The sequence below is a fragment of the Leuresthes tenuis genome, unplaced genomic scaffold (genome assembly GCF_036924035.1).
Source record: "Leuresthes tenuis unplaced genomic scaffold, fLeuTen1.0.hap1 SCAF_20, whole genome shotgun sequence".
Lineage (NCBI taxonomy): Eukaryota > Metazoa > Chordata > Actinopteri > Atheriniformes > Atherinopsidae > Leuresthes > Leuresthes tenuis.
Genome location: NW_027325374.1, coordinates 2,656,426 through 2,676,863, shown reverse-complemented (window position 1 = coordinate 2,676,863; position 20,438 = coordinate 2,656,426). Strand labels below are relative to the sequence as shown.

The 20,438-nt window shown below is 39.4% G+C and overlaps 1 protein-coding gene across 1 annotated transcript; it reads right to left on the bottom strand.

Annotated features, from left to right (window-relative positions):
* Nucleotides 1–19,604, bottom strand: LOC140278861 (uncharacterized). The gene is made up of 11 exons (XM_072373957.1): nucleotides 18,478–19,604; nucleotides 17,757–17,857; nucleotides 17,590–17,644; nucleotides 17,174–17,411; nucleotides 15,240–16,606; nucleotides 10,278–10,461; nucleotides 6,412–7,986; nucleotides 4,916–5,105; nucleotides 3,443–3,543; nucleotides 2,769–2,924; nucleotides 1–2,243 (listed from the first exon to the last, which is right to left on the bottom strand). The coding sequence occupies exons 4-11, from the start codon at nucleotides 17,286–17,288 to the stop codon at nucleotides 907–909; spliced, it is 5,025 nt and encodes a 1,674-aa protein (XP_072230058.1). The 5' UTR covers nucleotides 17,289–17,411; nucleotides 17,590–17,644; nucleotides 17,757–17,857; nucleotides 18,478–19,604; the 3' UTR covers nucleotides 1–906.
* Between the last annotated feature and the right edge of the window lie 834 nt (nucleotides 19,605–20,438).

The following is a 20,438-nucleotide window of genomic DNA, read 5'->3' as shown; positions in this document are numbered from 1 at the left end:
TCACTGGAAAACTGAAAAATATATGCCAGTTGTACACTTCACTTTTTTTAAATATTCAGTTTATTGCTCGATTTTGGCGGTGCTACATTACAGGAAGAAAAAAAAAAAACAACAGGTCTTCTCATTTTTTAATGGTACTAACAAAGAACTGGAAGAAGTTATTCATAGTGAGGAGAGTTTCCTTACAGTTGTAGGAAATAATAAACAACTAAATATATTGAGTAAGAGACCTAATTATCATTATTTTTGTAGCCTCAAAGCACAGGAAAAATGTAACTGAGTTTAATTTTGGAGTTTCTAAGATGTGGTTGGAAAACGTGTTTAATGTCGGTGTCTTCATGATGTGCTGCTTTAAATCAGTCTCCATGTATTCACTATGACCTGCAACCAGGCAAGTGTTCAGCTGTGTCGTGCTTCCCCAGAACTTCATCAATGCTCTGACTGTTGTCCGGTGTTCTTTAGTTTTTTACGAAAACCAATTAACTTCCACACCTTAAGTTTGATGGTGCATTTAAACCAAGCCAGCGTTAGCTGTCAGACATGTTTTGTATTTAACAAATAAAAAACTTTCACCGCTTTCACCCCTAGAACTGAGCAGGGTTTGAGGCAGGGGGCTAGCTAACATGCTACTTAAAATGGAATTAAGGCTCTACCTTTGTGATGTGTGTCAGCATTTACTGGTCAGCATCTGCAACAAAACCTTACTAACAGATATTAATGGTAGAATCGAGCCATTGACTGGTTTATACATATTTTATCAAGGGGTCAGCTTTCAGATGTAAAGAAATCTATAATGTTAAATGTGGATTCCATTGTATCTGTTATTCCTCACAATTCCAGGTTTAATATATTCATAAATACTAAGATTATGCAAAGAGAGCTGTAGGATGATTCTGTTTGGCAGAGCTACACCTCACAGCCCCCCAGGGCTTGTGTTTTAGTTAAATCTTTTCCACAATCATCATAGCCAAATGATTTCTCTCCCGTGTGGACTCTTTGGTGGTTCTTAAAGTGTGACTTATAATTAAATCTTTTTCCGCAAATATCACAGGCAAAGGGTTTCTCACCGGTGTGGACTCTCATGTGACATGAAAGAGTTGCTCGCTCACTATATCTTTTACCACAGATTTCACAGCCAAATGGTTTGTCACCTGTGTGGCCTCTCATGTGTGTGGTAAGATGTGCTTTTCTGTTAAATCTTTTACCACAAACATCACAAGCAAATGGTTTCTCTCCTGTATGAACTCTCATGTGCGTTGTAAGATGTGCTTTTCGGTTAAAACTTGTACCACAAACATCACAGCCAAATGGTTTCTCTCCTGTGTGGCCTCTCATGTGTGTCTTGAGATTTGCGTTTTGGTTAAATCTTTTACCACAATAATCACACACAAATGGTTTCTCACCAGTGTGAACTCTCATGTGACTTGAAAGACTTCCTCGCTCACTAAATCTTTTACCACAAACATCACAGCCAAATGGTTTCTCTCCTGTGTGAACTCTCATGTGACTTGAAAGACTTCCTCTCTCACTAAATCTTTTACCACAAACATCACAGCCAAAAGGTTTCTCTCCTGTGTGAACTCTCATGTGTGTCTTAAGATGTGAATTATGATTAAATCTTTTTCCACAATAGATGCAGGCAAATGGTTGCTCTCCAATGTGGACTCTCATGTGTGACTTCAGAGACTGTTTGGAGAGAAACGGTTTTCTACACTCAGAGCAGCTGAAGGACTTTTTGGCAGTGTTACAGCTTCCATCATGACTTAGAACCGACTCAGGTGTCTGTTTCCAATCTTTGTCACTGGCTTCAGTTTCAGGTCCAGAATCTGACCAATCACTATCATCATCACCAATACTGACCTCAGTCTCACAAAACTCTTGTTCATCAGTGTCTGGTTGTAAATTACGATTTGTATCTAGGCTGCTGGCTGATTGAGGTCCTCCACTGTTATCTCCATCAGCTGCTGTTTTCATCTCTTTAGCTGAGCTGCTGATTGGAGGCTCTGTCTCTCTGTTGTCTTTAGTTCTGATTTGATGAATATGTGAGGACTGAGGTTTCTCTTCATCATCTTCGTTCTTCACGGTAACAACAGTGAATGGGAGCTGCTCCCCTTTCTGACTGGTCCATGGTTCCTCCTCTTCCTCCTTTATGTGGGGGAGTTCTGGGTCCTGCTGGTCCAAACTGGAGCTCCAGGGAACCTCTTCTTTAATCACCACCACCTGCTGGACATCTGCAGGTAAAACTGAAACAGATATAAATAAGGGCCAAAATATTACAAACATTACATAATACTCAGGAAATGAGAATGTTCTCAGTTATTTGAAAGCACCAAATGAAAAGGGAACTCCTATTGATGAAAAAGCAGTGTCTATCTGTGGTTATGTAATAATTTGAGGATGCAGGACACTGAGATTCAACTACAGATGCATTAAAATCATTAACATGTGAGTAGAGCGACTGCATGACTGTGGCAAGTTTAGTTCAGCAGGATATAAGAAAGCCTTTAGTCAACATGTAAATAAAACCAACTCAGCAGTTTTTAAACACTTTGAATTTCACTGCAATGAAAAACCACAAATAACTTTTTCTCTAAGTTTAATAAACGCCTCACATTTTCAAAGACAGTGGATAACAGTTTAAAACATGATCTCAATGTTCTTTAAAATCATTTTGCTTACAACTTTTTTCCCAAAGTAAAGAGCCTCAAAATACAAGTTACAGGGCGAGTTAATATTCTTCAATAAAAAACAAAATATGAGTAACTTACTGAGATCTTTGCTGTCTTGTGTCTGCTCCAGTTCTGATGTGGATGCTGCAGGTATGGGGGGCACCAGACTGGGTCCTCTGGGGTCATCTGGTTGGAGGCTCCTCCTTCGAGGCATCCCTGCTCCACCTGTGATTCTCCTCTTCACAATCCTGGTTTAAATCTGGAGGTTTTTGTCAAATTTTAGAGTGTATACGCTGTATCTTCTGCCGTTATTGTAGCACAGCTGTCTGAAACTGTAAATACACAAATGTCGACTATTCAGTATCAGTTGTTCATTCCAACAAATAAAAACCCAGAGTGAACATTTACATAAACAATCAGCTGCATACAAGACACTGGTTTAAAAACAGTGTTTGTGCTGTAAATGTGGATGTTTCAAATGTAAAATCTTCATCTTTTTGCCTTCATCTATTCAACAATGTTCATGTCAAATATGCTTCATAAAAAAATACAGAAACAAAACAGACGACATGCAGATCAAAGAGCTCCTGACAGCTGAAATGTTACCTTTGTTCAAGACTCTGATTTTCTGTCTTCTGCAGAGACATTCAGGTGTTCATCTCTGTAAAGAATAACCACAGCATGTTCCACACATCACACACATGGAGACACAACAGTGAACACGAGGTTAGAAAGAAAAACACCACAGCAGTTATTTCCCTGTGATGCCTCACCTGTCTGTTCCACTGGAAGCATCAATGTAGACTCTGCTGCAGCTGGGACTTGGAAAGGTTTCCTCTTCATGGGAGTCGATGTTGTGAGACGTCTCTCACAGCTGGAGGAACAATCAGAAACATCAAGAAAATAAGTGCTACGTGTCTGCTGCAGGTTTCTTTCCCCTTGTGTCGAGTTTCTCAGTGGACTTCAAACAATGGAACAGCAGCTTCTGAACAGAACTGCGGTTCTAGGAGAACGTGGGTGGAACATAGTGGAGATTAGGAAAAAAAAGTTCCTGGAAAGAAAGAAAAGAAAGAAGACGGGACCGACTGAAACCAACTCAGTCTGGATGTGGACTGTAAACATCTCTCATCAGCTGATCGCAGTAATGTAGGTTTCCATGGTGACGATGATCCACCGCCATAAGAGGTGAACCAACTCTGAGATCCTGAACATCCAGAGCTGAATCTCAAGTGAACTCCGTTAACCATTAATGCTTTGTGCTAACAGCCCCGGGTCGTTTGTATAAAAAAAACTAACAGAACGTCTACTTTTGGAGCAGAAATATTAACTTCCGACCCTGCTAACAGTCAGAAAAAGGTTTCCTGTGTCGGTAACTCTGCTCATGACCATGTTCTAACTAACGCTGTCAAACAGCTGGTTACATTTCCACTGGTGGGTTAAATTACCTGTCCAGCAGAAAACAGACAACTTCGGCGTGTCTCTGAAAACATTTATCCCTCATCAGTGATTCCCAGCTGGGAAAGGCCACACCGACGGGTCTCCTGGTTTTCTTCGTCTTTTCCACCTTTGGTTCCGCTTCTTCTTCAGCTGCTATGATCCTCCATCTGTCACCGTTTGGCTTTAAAACGTCTCACAACACTAAATGTTGAACCAGAAGCAGAAACTGATCTGTAGTGACGGTGAAAACTCTGCTGGAGGGTCGGAACAACACTTAGCTTCCTGCTACTGAACGCCACCTTTATTTTCGTCCCCCTTTCAACAAAGCGGAGCGAGCCAAAGGTTCCTCAACCGCTTAAAAACGTGGAGCGAAAATGTAAAACCCCCCTCCCTCCGGTTATTCTCCCCCTTCAGTTATTTAATCGTCTGAGCTGAATTATCATAATCATTGTAATCAAAATGTAATTTAAAAACAAACTGTTTCTATTACCAGTAAATCACCTATTTTATTTGATCAGAAGGGATTTAAGACCTGACTGTCATTTTTACAGGTTAAAAAGCAACAACTTGGCCCTCAAAAGTCACATTCATGTCACCTTTCTGATCACAGTAATTCTGCTTTGTAGTAGGTTGGTTTTTGAGATAATGAAATGTGTGAAAAGACTGACTTTTGATCAAACAATTCACACTACAGGGAATGAGTGTCACTGATCAAATAGACTAATTTCTCTAAGTTTGACACTTTAAATCTATGACTTGTCTGCAGAGTCTGATCCTTTGTGCATACAGCTGCATGTGCAGTCCTGTACACCATGCTATGGTGTGGTGGGTGGAGGAAGCAGACCCAAATGGTTTCCATCTGCTCCCCTTTCTGACTGGTCCATGGTTCCTCCTCTTCCTCCTTTATGTGGAGGGGTTCTAGGTCCTGCTGGTCCAAACTGGAGCTCCAGGGAACCTCTTCTTTAATCACCACCACCTGCTGGACATCTGCAGGTAACACTGAAACACACGTATACATTGAGCACAACAGTCAACATATTGAAAGTCAAGTTTGTGCCTGATTTCCACAAAGCAAACAAAAGAGAAAAATAAATTAAATCATGTAGAAACAAGTTAAATGATTCATAATTAACAATGTCATGTGATGGAGTGCTCCGGTGCAGAAAACTACATATTAGACTCCAGTTCTATTCAGGCAGGGGACAGACCCAAAATACCAAATCTTTGACATGGTTGAGGGCAACTTGATGGTGTTCTAATCTTGTCTGGGTTCTTCTTTGCTTTCATGGGTTTCCTTTCAGCCACCACATTAAATACAGGCAGATTGCATGGAATTTAAAATCATGTAAAAACAACACATCACATATTACACTGTCATTATTTATTAAAAAACAAACAAACAGACAAAACAGTTTCTATGACTTCCTCTGAATTATTCTCTTCATATGGAGCACAGTGCTATGACATATACCTGAATATGGCACCACAGCCATCTGAGCTAAACAAAAAACACTGTTTTCAGTGTGTAACCAGCTTCAGGTTTTGGTCTCAAATCACTGATAAAAGCAAAACCAATCTTCATTTGCACAATGTTATCTCTAGTTAATATCCGTATCACACATTTGTCACGGTAATAAATAAAACTGCCACCATGTTGCATTGACATGTTTAGCCTCAAAGAGACCGATGCTGGCTTTTTGTAAGTCCCAGCAGCTATAAAATGCAGCACAACGCTGGTGTTCTGCTTGAGGCAGTATGACAGACTGCAGTCAGTCACAAAACAAATCAGCAAATGAGAGAAATAAATCAGAAATGGCTGACTGCTTGACAGTTGTTACGCTTCACAACATTAATCACATCCACATGACCTGTTTGGAGGTTTACCAACTGGGAAATATTATGTGAAAGTGATTTGAGCTTATTGCTTTGTTTTTCAAGTCATCGTAGCTATTAGCTGGTGTCTAAACACTGTACAAAGGTTGAAGTCCAAAAATGTCCCAAATACATCAAAATAAGAAGAATGAGCATATATATATATATATATATATATATATATATATATAAATAAAAGAGCTGTGTCTCTGCAGAAATATGGTCATTTCTACTAAGTGAAAAGACTAAGAGGGGTTTGTTTGATATTTAAGCCTATATAATGTTTCAGTAATATTCTGCATGCCGATAAACCCACTTAAACCAAAGGCTTAAAGGGTCATTGGGACGATGCATCTTAAACTGCTGGAAGATCCTACAATGAGGAATATATTTAGATAATGGCAGCATTCATCAACACTTCAGTAGTTGTATCAAGTGATCATGTGATGCATTGCATTTTGGCAAAACAATTCTTCACAATTAAAGTTTTTTTCACTTGTGTGAACTCTCTTGTGTGTCTCAAGATTTGACTTTTTGCTGAATCTTTTTCCGCAGGTATCGCAGACAAAAGGCTTCTCTCCTGTGTGGATTCTCTTGTGTTTCTTAAGAGTTGTATTCTGGTTAAACTTTTTTCCACAAACATCACAGCCAAATGGTTTTTCCCCCGTGTGGACTCTAGTGTGCGCCTTAAAATTGGTGTTTGTGTTAAATCTTTTCCCACAATCATTACAGGCAAAAGGTTTCTCACCAGTGTGGACTCTCAAGTGACTTGAAAGAGTTCCTCGTTCACTAAATGTTTTGCCACAAACATCACATCCAAATGGTTTTTCACCAGTATGGACTCTTGTGTGACTTGAAAGAGTTCCTCGCTCGCTGAATCTTTTTCCACAAACATCGCAGCCAAATGGTTTTTCACCTGTGTGGACTCTTATGTGCGTCTTAAGATTCGCTTTTTGTTTAAAACTTTTACCACAAACCTCGCAGCCAAACGGTTTCTCTCCCGTGTGAACTCTTATGTGTGCCTTAAGATTAGTGTTTGTATTAAATCTTTTACCACAATCATCACACACAAAAGGTTTCTCACCAGTGTGGACTCTCATGTGACCTGAAAGACTTCCTCGCTCACTAAATGTTTTACCACAAACATCACAGCCAAAAGGTTTCTCTCCCGTGTGGACTCTTATGTGTGCCTTAAGATTAGTGTTTGTATTAAATCTTTTACCACAATCACCACAGCCAAAAGGTTTCTCACCAGTGTGGACTCTCATGTGACTTGAAAGATTTCCTCGCTCACTAAATGTTTTACCACAAACATCACAGCCAAAAGGTTTCTCTCCTGTGTGAACTCTCATGTGTGTCTTAAGATGTGAAATATGAATAAATCTTTTTCCACAGTGGATGCAGGCAAATGGTTGCTCTCCAATGTGGACTCTCATGTGTGACTTCAGAGACTGTTTGGAGAGAAACGGTTTTCTACACTCAGAGCAGCTGAAGGACTTTTTGGCAGTGTTACAGCTTCCATCATGATTGACGTCCGACTCAGGTGTCTGTTTCCAATCTTTGTCACTGGCTTCAGTTTCAGGTCCAGAATCTGACCAATCACTATCATCATCTCCAATACTGACCTCAGTCTCACAAAACTCTTGTTCCTCAGTATCTGGTTGCAAATTACGATTTGTATCTAGGCTGCTGGCTGATTGAGGTCCTCCACTGTTATCTCCATCAGCTGCTGTTTTCATCTCTTTAGCTGAGCTGCTGATTGGAGGCTCTGTCTCTCTGTTGTCTTTAGTTCTGATTTGATGAATATGTGAGGACTGAGGTTTCTCTTCATCATCTTCTTTCTTCACGGTAACAACAGTGAATGGGAGCTGCTCCCCTTTCTGACTGGTCCATGGTTCCTCCTCTTCTTCCTTTATGTGGGGGAGTTCTGGGTCCTGCTGGTCCAAACTGGAGCTCCAGGGAACCTCTTCTTTAATCGCCACCACCTGCTGGACATTTGCTGGTAAAACTGAAACAGATATAAATAAGGGCAAAATATTACAAAGTTGGATGCTCATTTTTACAAATCCGGAAATGAGAATGTTTATAAGAACTTTAGACATAGAAGTGAGACAATTGGGATTGTGTGATTTATTTTACAAGCTCAATCACGTCTTATTGAAGTTGCAGCACAACTTCAAAAATTTAAAATAGCAAAGGTAAAGGATGTTATTGCACCACTTAAGGATTCTGGTAAGAAAAGATCTCCACAGGGAATCGCCAAATCAGTCAGAGTGGGAAAAAGAGTTGCAAAGCTTCATCTGAGTGGCAAAAAAACCCAAAAACGTGACATTTATAATTGGAAAATGTGAGACAGTCCATTTCTGACATTATCAGTAAGAACAGTAATAATCCACACACCTTGTTTGCTACTGTTGAAATATTAACAAATCCACCTGTGTCAGTAGCCTGAATCAAAACCTAAGAAAGCTGCTTTTTTCATAGACAATATCTTGGACATTAGACAAGCAATCAATGAAAAAAACTGTCACTGGAAATGCAATGTCTCACTAGCCAATCAACCAATATGACCTTGAAAACATAGAGCAACTGAGCCCTTCAACTTGCTGTCTGGACATTTAAGCAACATTCTTTTTTATTAAAAGAAAGAAAAAAAAAACTTCTGGCAGCTTAACTTCTGACCTTCTAGACATTTTTAAAGTTTTCATTGAGCCAGTCTTACAATCCAAACTTCTCTTCTGTCCAATCTCCCGTTTTGAGCGTGTATGAGGCGACTGTGGACAGAAATGACTCCCTTTTAACAGGAAGAAACCTAAACTATCAGAACCAGACTCAGGAAGGGTGGCCATCTGCCTCGACCACAACCTGACTACAAACATCTGGAACCAGACTGGAATGGAAATGCAACACTGAGGCTGTCTACAAGAAGAGAGACACAAAAAATACTGTGCTTCTTAAGGAGGCGAAGGTCCTTCGGTGTCTGCAACAAGATGTTGCATATCTTCTAGATGTCTGCAGTGCAGAGTGTAATCTGCTTTGCAGTATCTTTTGGGGCAGCAGCATCAGAGCCAGAAACTTAAAGAAACTGAACAAACTGATAAGGAAGGCTGGCTCAGTGCTGGGGACTGCACTGGAGCCATTTGTGCAAAAGTTTATGAACACGGACAATAGTGCCCCACCTTCTGCATAACATAGTGCTGAATTTTATACGAAGTAGGCTAAGAGTTCAGTTTAAGTTCAAGGTCAAACACGTGAAGTCACAAAGACATTTAAAGACACATCTGTGCAAATAACAAATATATAAACCACAAAACAACATCCCTTCTCAATGTGGATTGTCACAGCTCTATGTACAAGGCTGGTTGCTTTTTTTTATGAACAAAGTCGTTAAGTAGACAATGATGAAGACAAGTTTTAAGCAAGTGCAGCTCAGCTTGTTGCTGACAACCTGAGAGAAAGGTGGGTGCGGGGCTTCGCTGTTACTGGGGAGCATATTCAGAGTAGGCCCAGCTTTACAGGAGACACATGTGGCATTAGATTATATCAGTATCAACAGCATTGGATGATTTAAAACCTTATTAAACTTTACTTTTATTAAAATACATTTGTATGAATGAAAAAGTCTGTTTACTTCCAAGCTCTGAAGTTTCCCCAACTTAGAAAGGTTGTTTGAAGTTTGAAGAAGAAGAAGAAAGAAGAAGAAGTGTCAGCCCTATTACATGCAACTTGTGGACATCTGTGGCCACTGACTCGTATGCAACATACAGAACCACTGAAGCAGTGATACTGAAAAAAAGATGCAGCTTTTTACCCCAAAGACAGTTCTCAGGTATTTGAAAGCACCAAATGAAAAGGGAACTCAGAATGATCGGACTCCTATTAATGAAAAAGCAGTGTCTATCTGTGGTTAGATAATAATTTGAGGATGTAGGACACTGAGATTCAACTACAGATGCATTAAAAATCATTAACATGCGAGTAGAGCGACTGCATGACTGTGGCAAGTTTAGTTCAGCAGGATATAAGAAAGTCTTTAGTCAACATGTAAAAAAAAAAAAAACTCAGCAGTTTTTAAACACTTTGAATTTCACTGCAATGAAAAACCACAAATAACTTTTTCTCTAAGTTTAATAAACGCCTCACATTTCCAAAGACAGTGGTTAACAGTTTAAAACATGATCTCAATGTTCTTTAAAATAATTTTGCTTACAACTTTTTTCCCAAAGTAAAGAGCCTCAAAATACAAGTTACAGTACAAGTTAATGTTCTTCAGTAAAAACCAAAATGTGAGTCACTTACTGAGATCTTTGCTGTCTTGTGTCTGCTCCAGTTCTGATGTGGATGCTGCAGGTATGGGGGGCACCAGACTGGGTCCTCTGGGATCAACTGGTTGAAGCCTCCTCCTTCGAGGCATCCCTGCTCCACCTGTGATTCTCCTCTTTACAATCCTGGAGTGTAACTCTGATGTATCTGCTGTCTGAAACTGTTAAGCACACAAATGTCAACCATTACGTCAGTTATTCATTAAAACAACTTAAAACTAGAGGAAATGAAGAACAGAGTTCTGACAGCTGAAATGTTACCTTTGTTCAAGACTCTGAATTTCTGTCTTCTGCAGAGACATTCAGGTGTTCATCTCTGTAAAGAATAACCACAGCATGTTCTGTTGTTCTTTTAGGGTAAAAAAAACATTAAGAAAGCCCACGTTTGGAGCAGAAATATTAGCTTCCAACCCTGCTAACAGTCAGAAAAAGGTTTCCTGTGTCGGTAACTCTGCTCATGACCATGTTCTAACTAACGCTATCAAACAGCTGGTTACATTTCCATTGGTGGGTTAAATTACCTGTCCAGCAGAAAACGGACAACTTCGGCGTCACTCTGAAAACATTTATCCCTCATCAGTGATTTCCAGCTGGGAAAGGCCACACCAACGTTTATCCTTGTTTTCTATTCGTCGTCTTTTCCAGCTTTGGTTCAGCAGAAACTGCTCTGAAGAGAAGGGAAAAGTTTCGGGACAAAACCACAACAGTTAGCTTAATGCTACTCAGTCCCACCTTTATTTTCGTCCCCCTTTCAACAAAGCGGAAGGAGCAAAAGGTTCCCCAACTGCTTAAAAACGTGGAGCGAGAATGTAAAATCCCCCTCCCTCCGGTTAATCTCCCCTTTCAGTTATTTAATCGTCTTAATGAGCTGAATTATCATAATCATTGTAATCAATCATTGTAAACAAACTGTTTCTATTACCAGTAAATCACCTATTTTATTTGATCAGAAGGGATTTAAGACCCGACTGTCATTTTTACAGGTTAAAAAGCAACAACTTGGCCCTCAAAAGTCACATTCATGTCACCTTTCTGATCACAGTAATTCTGCTTTGTAGCAGGTTGGTTTTTGAGATAATAAAACATGTAAAAAGACTTTTGATCAAACAATTCGCACACCATGGAATGAGCCTTGCTGATCAAAAAGACTAATTTCTCTAAATTTTACACTTTAAATCTATAACTTATCTGCAGAGTCTGATCCTTTGTGCATACAGCTGCATGTGCAGTCATGTACACCATGCTATGGAGTGGTGGGTGGAGGAAGCAGACCCAAACGCAGGAACTTCTTTAAGGCAGAAAGATGTGGAACAAACTTTTTATGACTTACTGAAAGGAAGGAACACCGGAGAAGATAAAGTCCAACAGAACATATTCCAAAATAACTGATCAGGACTAAAACAAACAGGTGGTGTGACAACCATCTGACTAAGCACAAACTAACTCAGGCAGAGTATATACTGAGGCAGGAGATAACAAGTAACAAAAAACAGGCGAGTGTCAAATCAGCAAACAACGGCCAATATTTATATGTAGAATATTATCATTTATAACCACTCTGCAGTGAGAATCTGACACTTCGTCAGCTGGGATGTGGGTCTGCAGCTTTGAAACTACAAATATTCAACAGAAAGAGCTTCAGATACGTCATCTAATGGAATCTTATCACGTTACTCAGAAGCCAAACAATATATGTACACGATACAATATTGCTTTATCATAAAGGTTGCTCATTCAAAAAAGGGAAGAAAAAGGCACAAAAGTGAAAAATAAAAACCTTCCTCATATTTATCCACATTACAGCCGCACAGCCTTGATCTGTGAGCTGTGGCTGGAGGCACTTGTGGGATGGAAATATCTCCTTTCTTTTCATAAAGGTTGATCTTGTGTAATGCTGAGGGAGATAATAGAGGAAGTACTGAGGTTGGTACTAACTCTTATCATGGCTGCTGCTTAAATAATTACAATCATTTCATCCAGCCAAAAAAAATTAAAGATCATCAGAGGGATAAATGATCTGATGCAATATAAAGATGTTTGTACACAAATATATTCTGTGCACTTTGGTTATTGTATGTAGAAAATCACAATGTGCTCTTACTTGCAGAAAAAGCAGCTCTTAACATCAAGATCAAGATCGTAGCTCACAGTCCTAAAATTATTTAGTTAAGGTTCAATTCTCAGTTTTTATGACTTGCTCTGAATTATCCTCTTTATATGGAGATCAGTGCTATGAAGTATACCTGAATATGGCACCACAGCCATCTGAGCTAAACAAAAAAAAACATTGTTTTCAGTGTGTAACCAGCTTCATGTGACTGAGCTTCAGCACAGCTCATCTGAACGCTGTCGTTTTTTGACTTTGCCCTCAGAAGTCACACTCACAACATCTCTCTGATGCTAATTCTGTTTCTGTCAAGTTAAAGAAAACATTAATGGCTCTAAATTAAATTCTATTCAGTTGTATTTATTCATTCATTTATTCAGTTGTTGCTTTATGTTGAGGAAAGTAGCCCATATAGATTCAGTGGAAAAGTTCAAATGTTCAATATGAAATAGGCCTGTTGGCCACAATGTTCTGAAAGGCCAATAAAGCTCATTATCATACTGCAGAAACCCTGACTGTGGACACTTTTGCATTCACATGGTGCCATTATGGTGCCTCAGGCTTACACTCCATCTATGCAGCCCCCACCCACAAACTCTGTTTTTCTGTCGTTTTGGCCATAAATAAGTTTTTTAGACATTTCTTAAGTTCAGATGGCTGTGACTGACTTTGTGAGAAACATGCAACATGTAATTTATCAAGTAAAAAGAAACATTGTTGTCCACCAGATCTGCAGGAAACAGAAGACAGTATACTTTAATGTCGGACTAAACTTTGGCAAACCATTCGTCAAGCCTCTCGTTGTCCCCGCTGACCACACATCTGTGGTCACATCTGCACTCACTTCATATTAACCAGTTTAAAACTTCCTCATTCAGTTGAAACTTAAGCACTGACAAACACTCTAATTTAATGCGTTCATGCACAATACTAACCTGGAACCACTGAGGATGCGAACTGTTAACACTAGAAAACAGGGATGTCTTCGAGGGCTGCTGTCCTGCAGGTTTTAGATGAAACGGATCACTTCAAAAGGTTGTTCAGTTCTGCAGCAGCCTGCTAATGATGCATTGATCTAAATCAGAGGTGCTGAAGCAGGGAAACATCTAAAACCTGCAGGACAGCGGCCCTCGAGGACCGGATGTGGACAGCTCTGCTATAAAATCTTTCCTTGGGTCTCTGAAAAAAATGTTTTTATGCTCAAGTCATCAACACCAACTTACTGTAACCAGCATGTGGAAAAAGAAGTCTGGAACAAACTGTGAATTGTGGAATCTTTCCTTTCCACATAGACAAGACGCCGAAGGCATTCATGTGAAACACCTTCTTACAAGTTGCATTCTGTCGATGCTTCAGCAATTATGTAATTAATGACCTCAAATTATTTTCATTAAGCATTAAGATACAGATGTAGTGGGAATATGTCTTCAAATGATGTTTGAAAACATGCTGAGGTGGTTTGGGAAGTCTCTGACAGAAATAGAACATTTCAGCTAATATGCATACATACTTATTAACTGATATAAATATACTTGTAAAGACTCGTCACAAAATGCGATAAATAAGGTGGAAAATAGTTCTATTAAGATCTATCATGAATTCTGACATCATATTCATGGCTTTCTGTAGCGATCTATCGTTTTGAGTTCCTCCCCATAAAACACACAGATGCAGCGATGACGATGCAACAATTTTATTTTCCTTCTTTCAAGGAAACACACACATGAACTCTCAGGTGTTTTCTGGTGCTGAAGCCCCAAAGAAGGCCTGTGAGCCTGCAGCTCCTGAAGGGTTCTGTCACATAATCATTTATGTTTATCAAGGCTCCTGAATGAAGTCAATTTGAATTTGGTTAAAAGCTCTTCAGAAATATTCATTACAAAATGTTAGATTTCATTTGATCAAGTCTTTTCGGATTAGGTTTTTTTAGTTAGTAGAGTTACACAGTGACTTTTTTGTTTATTGTGAGCTTATCTGATGTCCAGAGGAAGAATTCATGCACAGGGTCCAGCTTATTCAGCTTCCTCAGAGAACTGACGACAGTGGTGGTGGTGATCTTCCTCGTTACAGAAACTGTGTCCCAAGTTGTTATTTTGGTCTCAAATCACTGATAAGAGAAAAACAATCTGCTAGTTATCTCTAGTTAATATCCGTATCACACATTTCTCAGGGTAATAAATAAAACTGCCACCATGTTGCATTGACATGTTTAGCCTCAAAAAGACCGATGCTGGCTTTTTGTAAGTCCCAGCAGCTATAAAATGCAGCACAACGCTGGTGTTCTGCTTGAGGCAGTATGACAGACTGCAGTCAGTCACAGAACAAATCAGCAAATGAGAGAAATAAATCAGAAATGGCTGACTGCTTCACAGTTGTTACACTTTACAACATTAAACACATCCACATGACCTGTTTGGAGGTTTACCAACTGGGAAATATTATGTGAAAGTGATTTGAGCTTATTGCTTTGTTTTTCAAGTCATCGTAGCTATTGGCTGGTGTCTAAACACTCTGTACAAAGGTTGAAGTCCAAAAATGTCCCAAATACATCAAAATAAGAAGAATGAGGATATATATATACAAAGAGCTGTGTCTCTACAGAAATATGGTCATTTCTACTAAGTGAACAGACTAAGAGGGGTTTGTTTGATATTTAAGCCTATATAATGTTTCAGTAATATTCTGCATGCCTATAAACCCACTTAAACTATAGGCTTAAAGGGTCATTGGGATGATGCATCTTAAACTGCTGGAAGATCCTACAATGAGGAATATATTTAGATAATGGCAGCATTCATCAACACTTCAGTAGTTGTATCAAGTAATCATGTGATGCATTGCATTTTGGCAAAACAATTCTTCACAATTAAAGGTTTTTTCACTTGTGTGAACTCTCTTGTGTGTCTCAAGATTTGACTTTTTGCTGAATCTTTTTCCGCAGGTATCGCAGACAAAAGGCTTCTCTCCCGTGTGGATTCTCTTGTGTTTCTTAAGAGTTGTATTCTGGTTAAAATTTTTTCCACAAACATCACAGCCAAATGGTTTTTCCCCCGTGTGGACTCTAGTGTGCGCCTTAAGATTAGTGTTTGTATTAAATCTTTTCCCACAATCATTACAGGCGAAAGGTTTCTCACCAGTGTGGACTCTCAAGTGACTTGAAAGAGTTCCTCGCTCGCTAAATCTTTTGCCACAAACATCGCAGCCAAAAGGTTTCTCTCCAGTGTGAACTCTCCTGTGTGTTTTAAGATTTGCTTTTTGTTTAAATCTTTTACCACAAACCTCGCAGCCAAACGGTTTCTCTCCCGTGTGGACTCTTATGTGTGCCTTAAGATTAGTGTTTGTATTAAATCTTTTTCCGCAATCATCACACACAAAAGGCTTCTCACCAGTGTGAACTCTTATGTGACTTGAAAGAGTTCCTCGCTCGCTGAATCTTTTGCCACAAACATCACAGCCAAACGGCTTCTCTCCTGTGTGAACTCTTATGTGTCTCTTAAGATGTGTGTTTCGATTAAATCTTTTACCACAAACATCACAGCCAAAAGGTTTCTCTCTTGTGTGGATTCTCATGTGTGACTTAAGATACTGTTTGTAAAGAAACCGTTTACCACACTCCGAGCAGATCCAGGACTTTTTGGCAGCGTTACAACCTCCATCATGACTTGTGCTTGATTCAAGTACTGTCGGCTGTGTCCAGTCTTTGTTACTGTCCTCACTTTCAGGTCCAGAATCTAAACATTTCTGCCAATCATCATCATCATCATCGTCGTCGTCGTCATCATCACTGACTTCAGTCTCTGAAGACTCTGAAGCCTTGTTGTAAGCATTTGGTTGTAAACAACCATTTGGATCTGGGTTCCTGGCTGTTTCTGGTCTTCCAAAGTCCTCTCCATCAGTCTCTGTTTTCATCTTTTTAGCTGAACTGCTGGTTGCAGGTTCTGTCTCTTTGACATGTTCAGTTTTGATTTGATGAAGCTGTGAGGACTGAGGTTTCTCTTCATCATCTTCACTTTTCACGGTAACAACAGTGAATGGGAGCTTGATATAATCGGTTTCCATCTGCTCCCCTTTCTGACTAGTCCATGGTTCCTCCTCTTCCTCCTTTATGTGGAGGGGTTCTGGGTCCTGCTGGTCCAAACTGGAGCTCCAGGGAACCTCTTCTTTAATCACCACCACCTGCTGGACATCTGCAGGTAACACTGAAACACACGTATACATTGAGCACAACAGTCAAAATATTAAAAGCCAAGTTGGTGTCTGATTTCCACAAAGCAAACAAAAGAGAAAAATAAATTAAATCATGTAGAAACAAGTTAAATGATTCATAATTAACAATGTCATGTGATGGTGTGTGGAGTGCTCCGGTGTAGAAAACTACATATTAGACTCCAGTTCTATTCAGGCAGGGGACAGACCCAAAATACCAAATCTTTGACATGGTTGAGGGCAACTTGATGGTGTTCTAATCTTGTCTGGGTTCTTCTTTGCTTTCATGGGTTTCCTTTCAGCCAACACATTAAATACAGACAGATTTAGTTTACTGGTGATCCTGAACTGACCACAGGTGGGAGAGTGAGCATGCATGGAATTTAAAATCATGTAAAAACAACACATCACATATTACACTGTCATTATTTATTGAACAAAAACTGAGACAAAACACAGAAGCAGCATATTGAGCATATTAAGGGTTTTCTCATGACTGTAAATTATTTCACATTATAGTAGCTGAGTGCAGGTTCATTTTCACAATGTGAGTCACTTACTGAGATCTTTGCTGTCTTGTGTCTGCTCCAGTTCTGATGTGGATGCTGCAGGTATGGGGGGCACCAACCTGGGTCCTCTGGGGTCATCTGGTTGGAGGCTCCACCTTCGAGGCATCCCTGCTCCACCTGTGATTCTCCTCTTCACAATCCTGGTTTATAACTCTGATGTATCCGTGGGTTTGTTCAGATTTCAGGGTGTACACGTTGTATCTTCTGCTGTTAGAACAGCTGTCTGAAACTAAAGACACAAACGAGTTAGAGAGTTGTTCATTAAAACAAAAGACAATTACATTCAAAGGAGTAAAATGTTATTTTTGAGTCTTTGAACGACGTTTGTGTCATGTAAGCTTCACATATTCAAACAATGAAAATACTTAAATTAAATCAATCAAAAACAGAGGAGGTTGAAATGTTACCTTTGTTCAAGACTCTGAATTTCTGTCTTCTGCAGAGACATTCAGGTGTTCATCTCTGTAAAGAATAACCACAGCATGTTCCACACATCACACACATGGAGACACAACAGTGAACACGAGGTTAGACAGAAAAACACCACAGCAGTTATTTCCCTGTGATGCCTCACCTGTCTGTTCCACTGGAAGCATCAATGTAGACTCTGCTGCAGCTGGGACTTGGAAAGGTTTCCTCTTCATGGGAGTCGATGTTGTGAGACGTCTCTCACAGCTGGAGGAACAATCAGAAACCTCAAGAAAATAAGTGCTACGTGACACTGTTATACATTCTGTTACCTCTGTGGGAGGGTTGGCTCGCCTGGACAAACACGATAAATCAAGAGCAGCTCAACAAAAAGCAACATATTGAACACGGACACATGCCAACCTGAAGATCTGCTGGATGTCTGTAACTCTGTGGATTTAAATCACCTACAAAGAACATCTACAACTTCTCTACAAGCTATAAGCTGAAGATATTTATGAAGAAATCTCGGCTGATTGTAATTTTTACAAACTGTCTGCAGAGATAAAAATTAACGCACTATATATGAAGCATATTCACCTCCAACCTGCACATTTCATTTTAAAATCAGCTCAAATTAACATTTTCCAGCAGGACTAATTTTATTTTAATTGTTATCTAAAGTGAACACATTTTTAACATTAAACTTTACTGTCTTTTAGGGTAAAAAAAACATTAAGAAAGCCCAGGTTTGGAGCAGAAATATTAGCTTCCAACCCTGCTAACAGTCAGAAAAAGGTTTCCTGTGTCGGTAACTCTGCTCATGACCATGTTCTAACTAACGCTGTCAAACAGCTGGTTACATTTCCACTGGTGGGTTAAATTACCTGTCCAGCAGAAAACAGACAACTTCGGCGTCTCTCTGAAAATCATTTGACCCTCACCAGTGATTTCCAGCTCGGAAAGGCCACACCAACGTTTCTCCTTGTTTTCTTTCCGTCGTCTTTTCCAGCTTTAGTTCCGCTTCTTCTTCAGCTACTTTGATCCTCCTTCTGTCACAGTTTGGCTTTAAAACTTTGTCAACTCTAAATGTTTAACCAGAAGCAGAAACTGTTCTGTAGAGACGGTGAAAACTCTGCTGGAGGTTCGGAAAAAGACCACAAGTTAGCTTGATGCTAGTCAGTCCCACCTTTATTTTGTTCCCCCTGAAACAAAGCGCAGCTAACGTCCATAACCTCCATTTGGAAAAAGATCCGAACAACCGACACTGGTTTTCTTGTGCTCTCATAAACTAAACATTACGTTATCTGCGTTAAGAAGCTGAATTTGAAATAAACCATATTTCCTCTATTTCACATCTGTGCTGTTGAAACAACGACGCTGAAGTTGGCTTCCGATTTGAAAATGAAAGGGAAGGGCCTAAAAGGATGGGCCTAAAGGGCCATTTCACTGCATTTTGATCACTCTAAAGTTGGCCTGTATGAAAACTACAATAGTTACACTGCTCAAATCTGGATGGAATTATTCTAAAGAGGCTGTAGATTCATTAATACCTTTTTGTGAAATATTACCTCATTGTAAACTTTACTTTACAAGCTCAAAAAGTATAACTCTAAACTTCTAAAGTTCATGACTTTGTCCGTTTTCTATTCCTACATCTTTTTCTTTTGTTTAGATAAAACTTGTAGAGATAGAAAATTAACAGCCAGCATATGTACAGTATTAATTGAAGTTAATATCTATATAACCATTTATGCAAGGTAAATATACAGTATATGTATATCCATCCATCCATGTATATCCCTTTATGAGCGCAGCGCACCATCTTCTGATGGCTACTTCCAGCAGGATAATGCACCGTGTCACAAAGCTCATATCATCTCAAACTGGTTTCTTGAACATGAGAATGAGTTCCCTCCAATGGCCTCCAGTCACCAGATTTCAATCCAATAGAGCACCTTTGGGATGTGGTGGAACGGTACATTTGCATCATAATGCAGGGGATGGCCTCACCTGTTACAATTAAACAGTGGTGGACAAAGTACTCAACTCGAGTAATTGAGTCAAAGTATTGATACTCATGTCAAATCTTACTCCCCTACAAGTAAAAGTTTCTCTGTCAAAATTTTACTCAAGTTAAAGTACTTACTTACAAAAATACTTCAGTATTCAAAACTAAATTTTCTAATATCAGCACATTGCTGCATTGTTTTCTGAGTGCTTTTACAGAACCATGCAACTCTCTGAAACCACATGATGATGCACTGAAATGTAGAACCACTCTGCTACTAAAGGTTTGTACCACCTGTAAAATTTCAGCATAAAAATGCAATAAAAAAAAAACCATTCATATAAAAAATTTATTTAAAACATCACCACCCAGCCTTTTTTTTCCTCCCCACACATTCACTAAGCAGTAGAGGTTTACTGTTGAGTCCATTACCGCGAACAAACTACAAATCTGCTCTGATGAAGATCTTCAGTTCACAAAACACTCGTAGTCTCGGCAGAAAACCGCCTTGCAGCCAAATCCAGTTTTCTGCTGAGACTCCAGATCTTTTTCCACCACTCTGATGTGGCCAATTGCATTTCAGGAAAGAAAAACAGCAACAGCGGATTACAAAGCCTAAAAGGAACGACAAGCTTCCTCTGAAATGTTGTGGAGTGAAAGTCACAAGTTTCTGAAAAAACAAATACTCAAGTAAAGTACAGATACTCAAAAAAATGTGCTTAAATACAGTACTCAAGTAAATGTCTACCACTGCAATTAAAGTATTTCAGATTAAAGGGTTGACCCGGACAGTTCGAATCCCACACTACAAAAACAGAAGAAAAATAAGTAAATAAC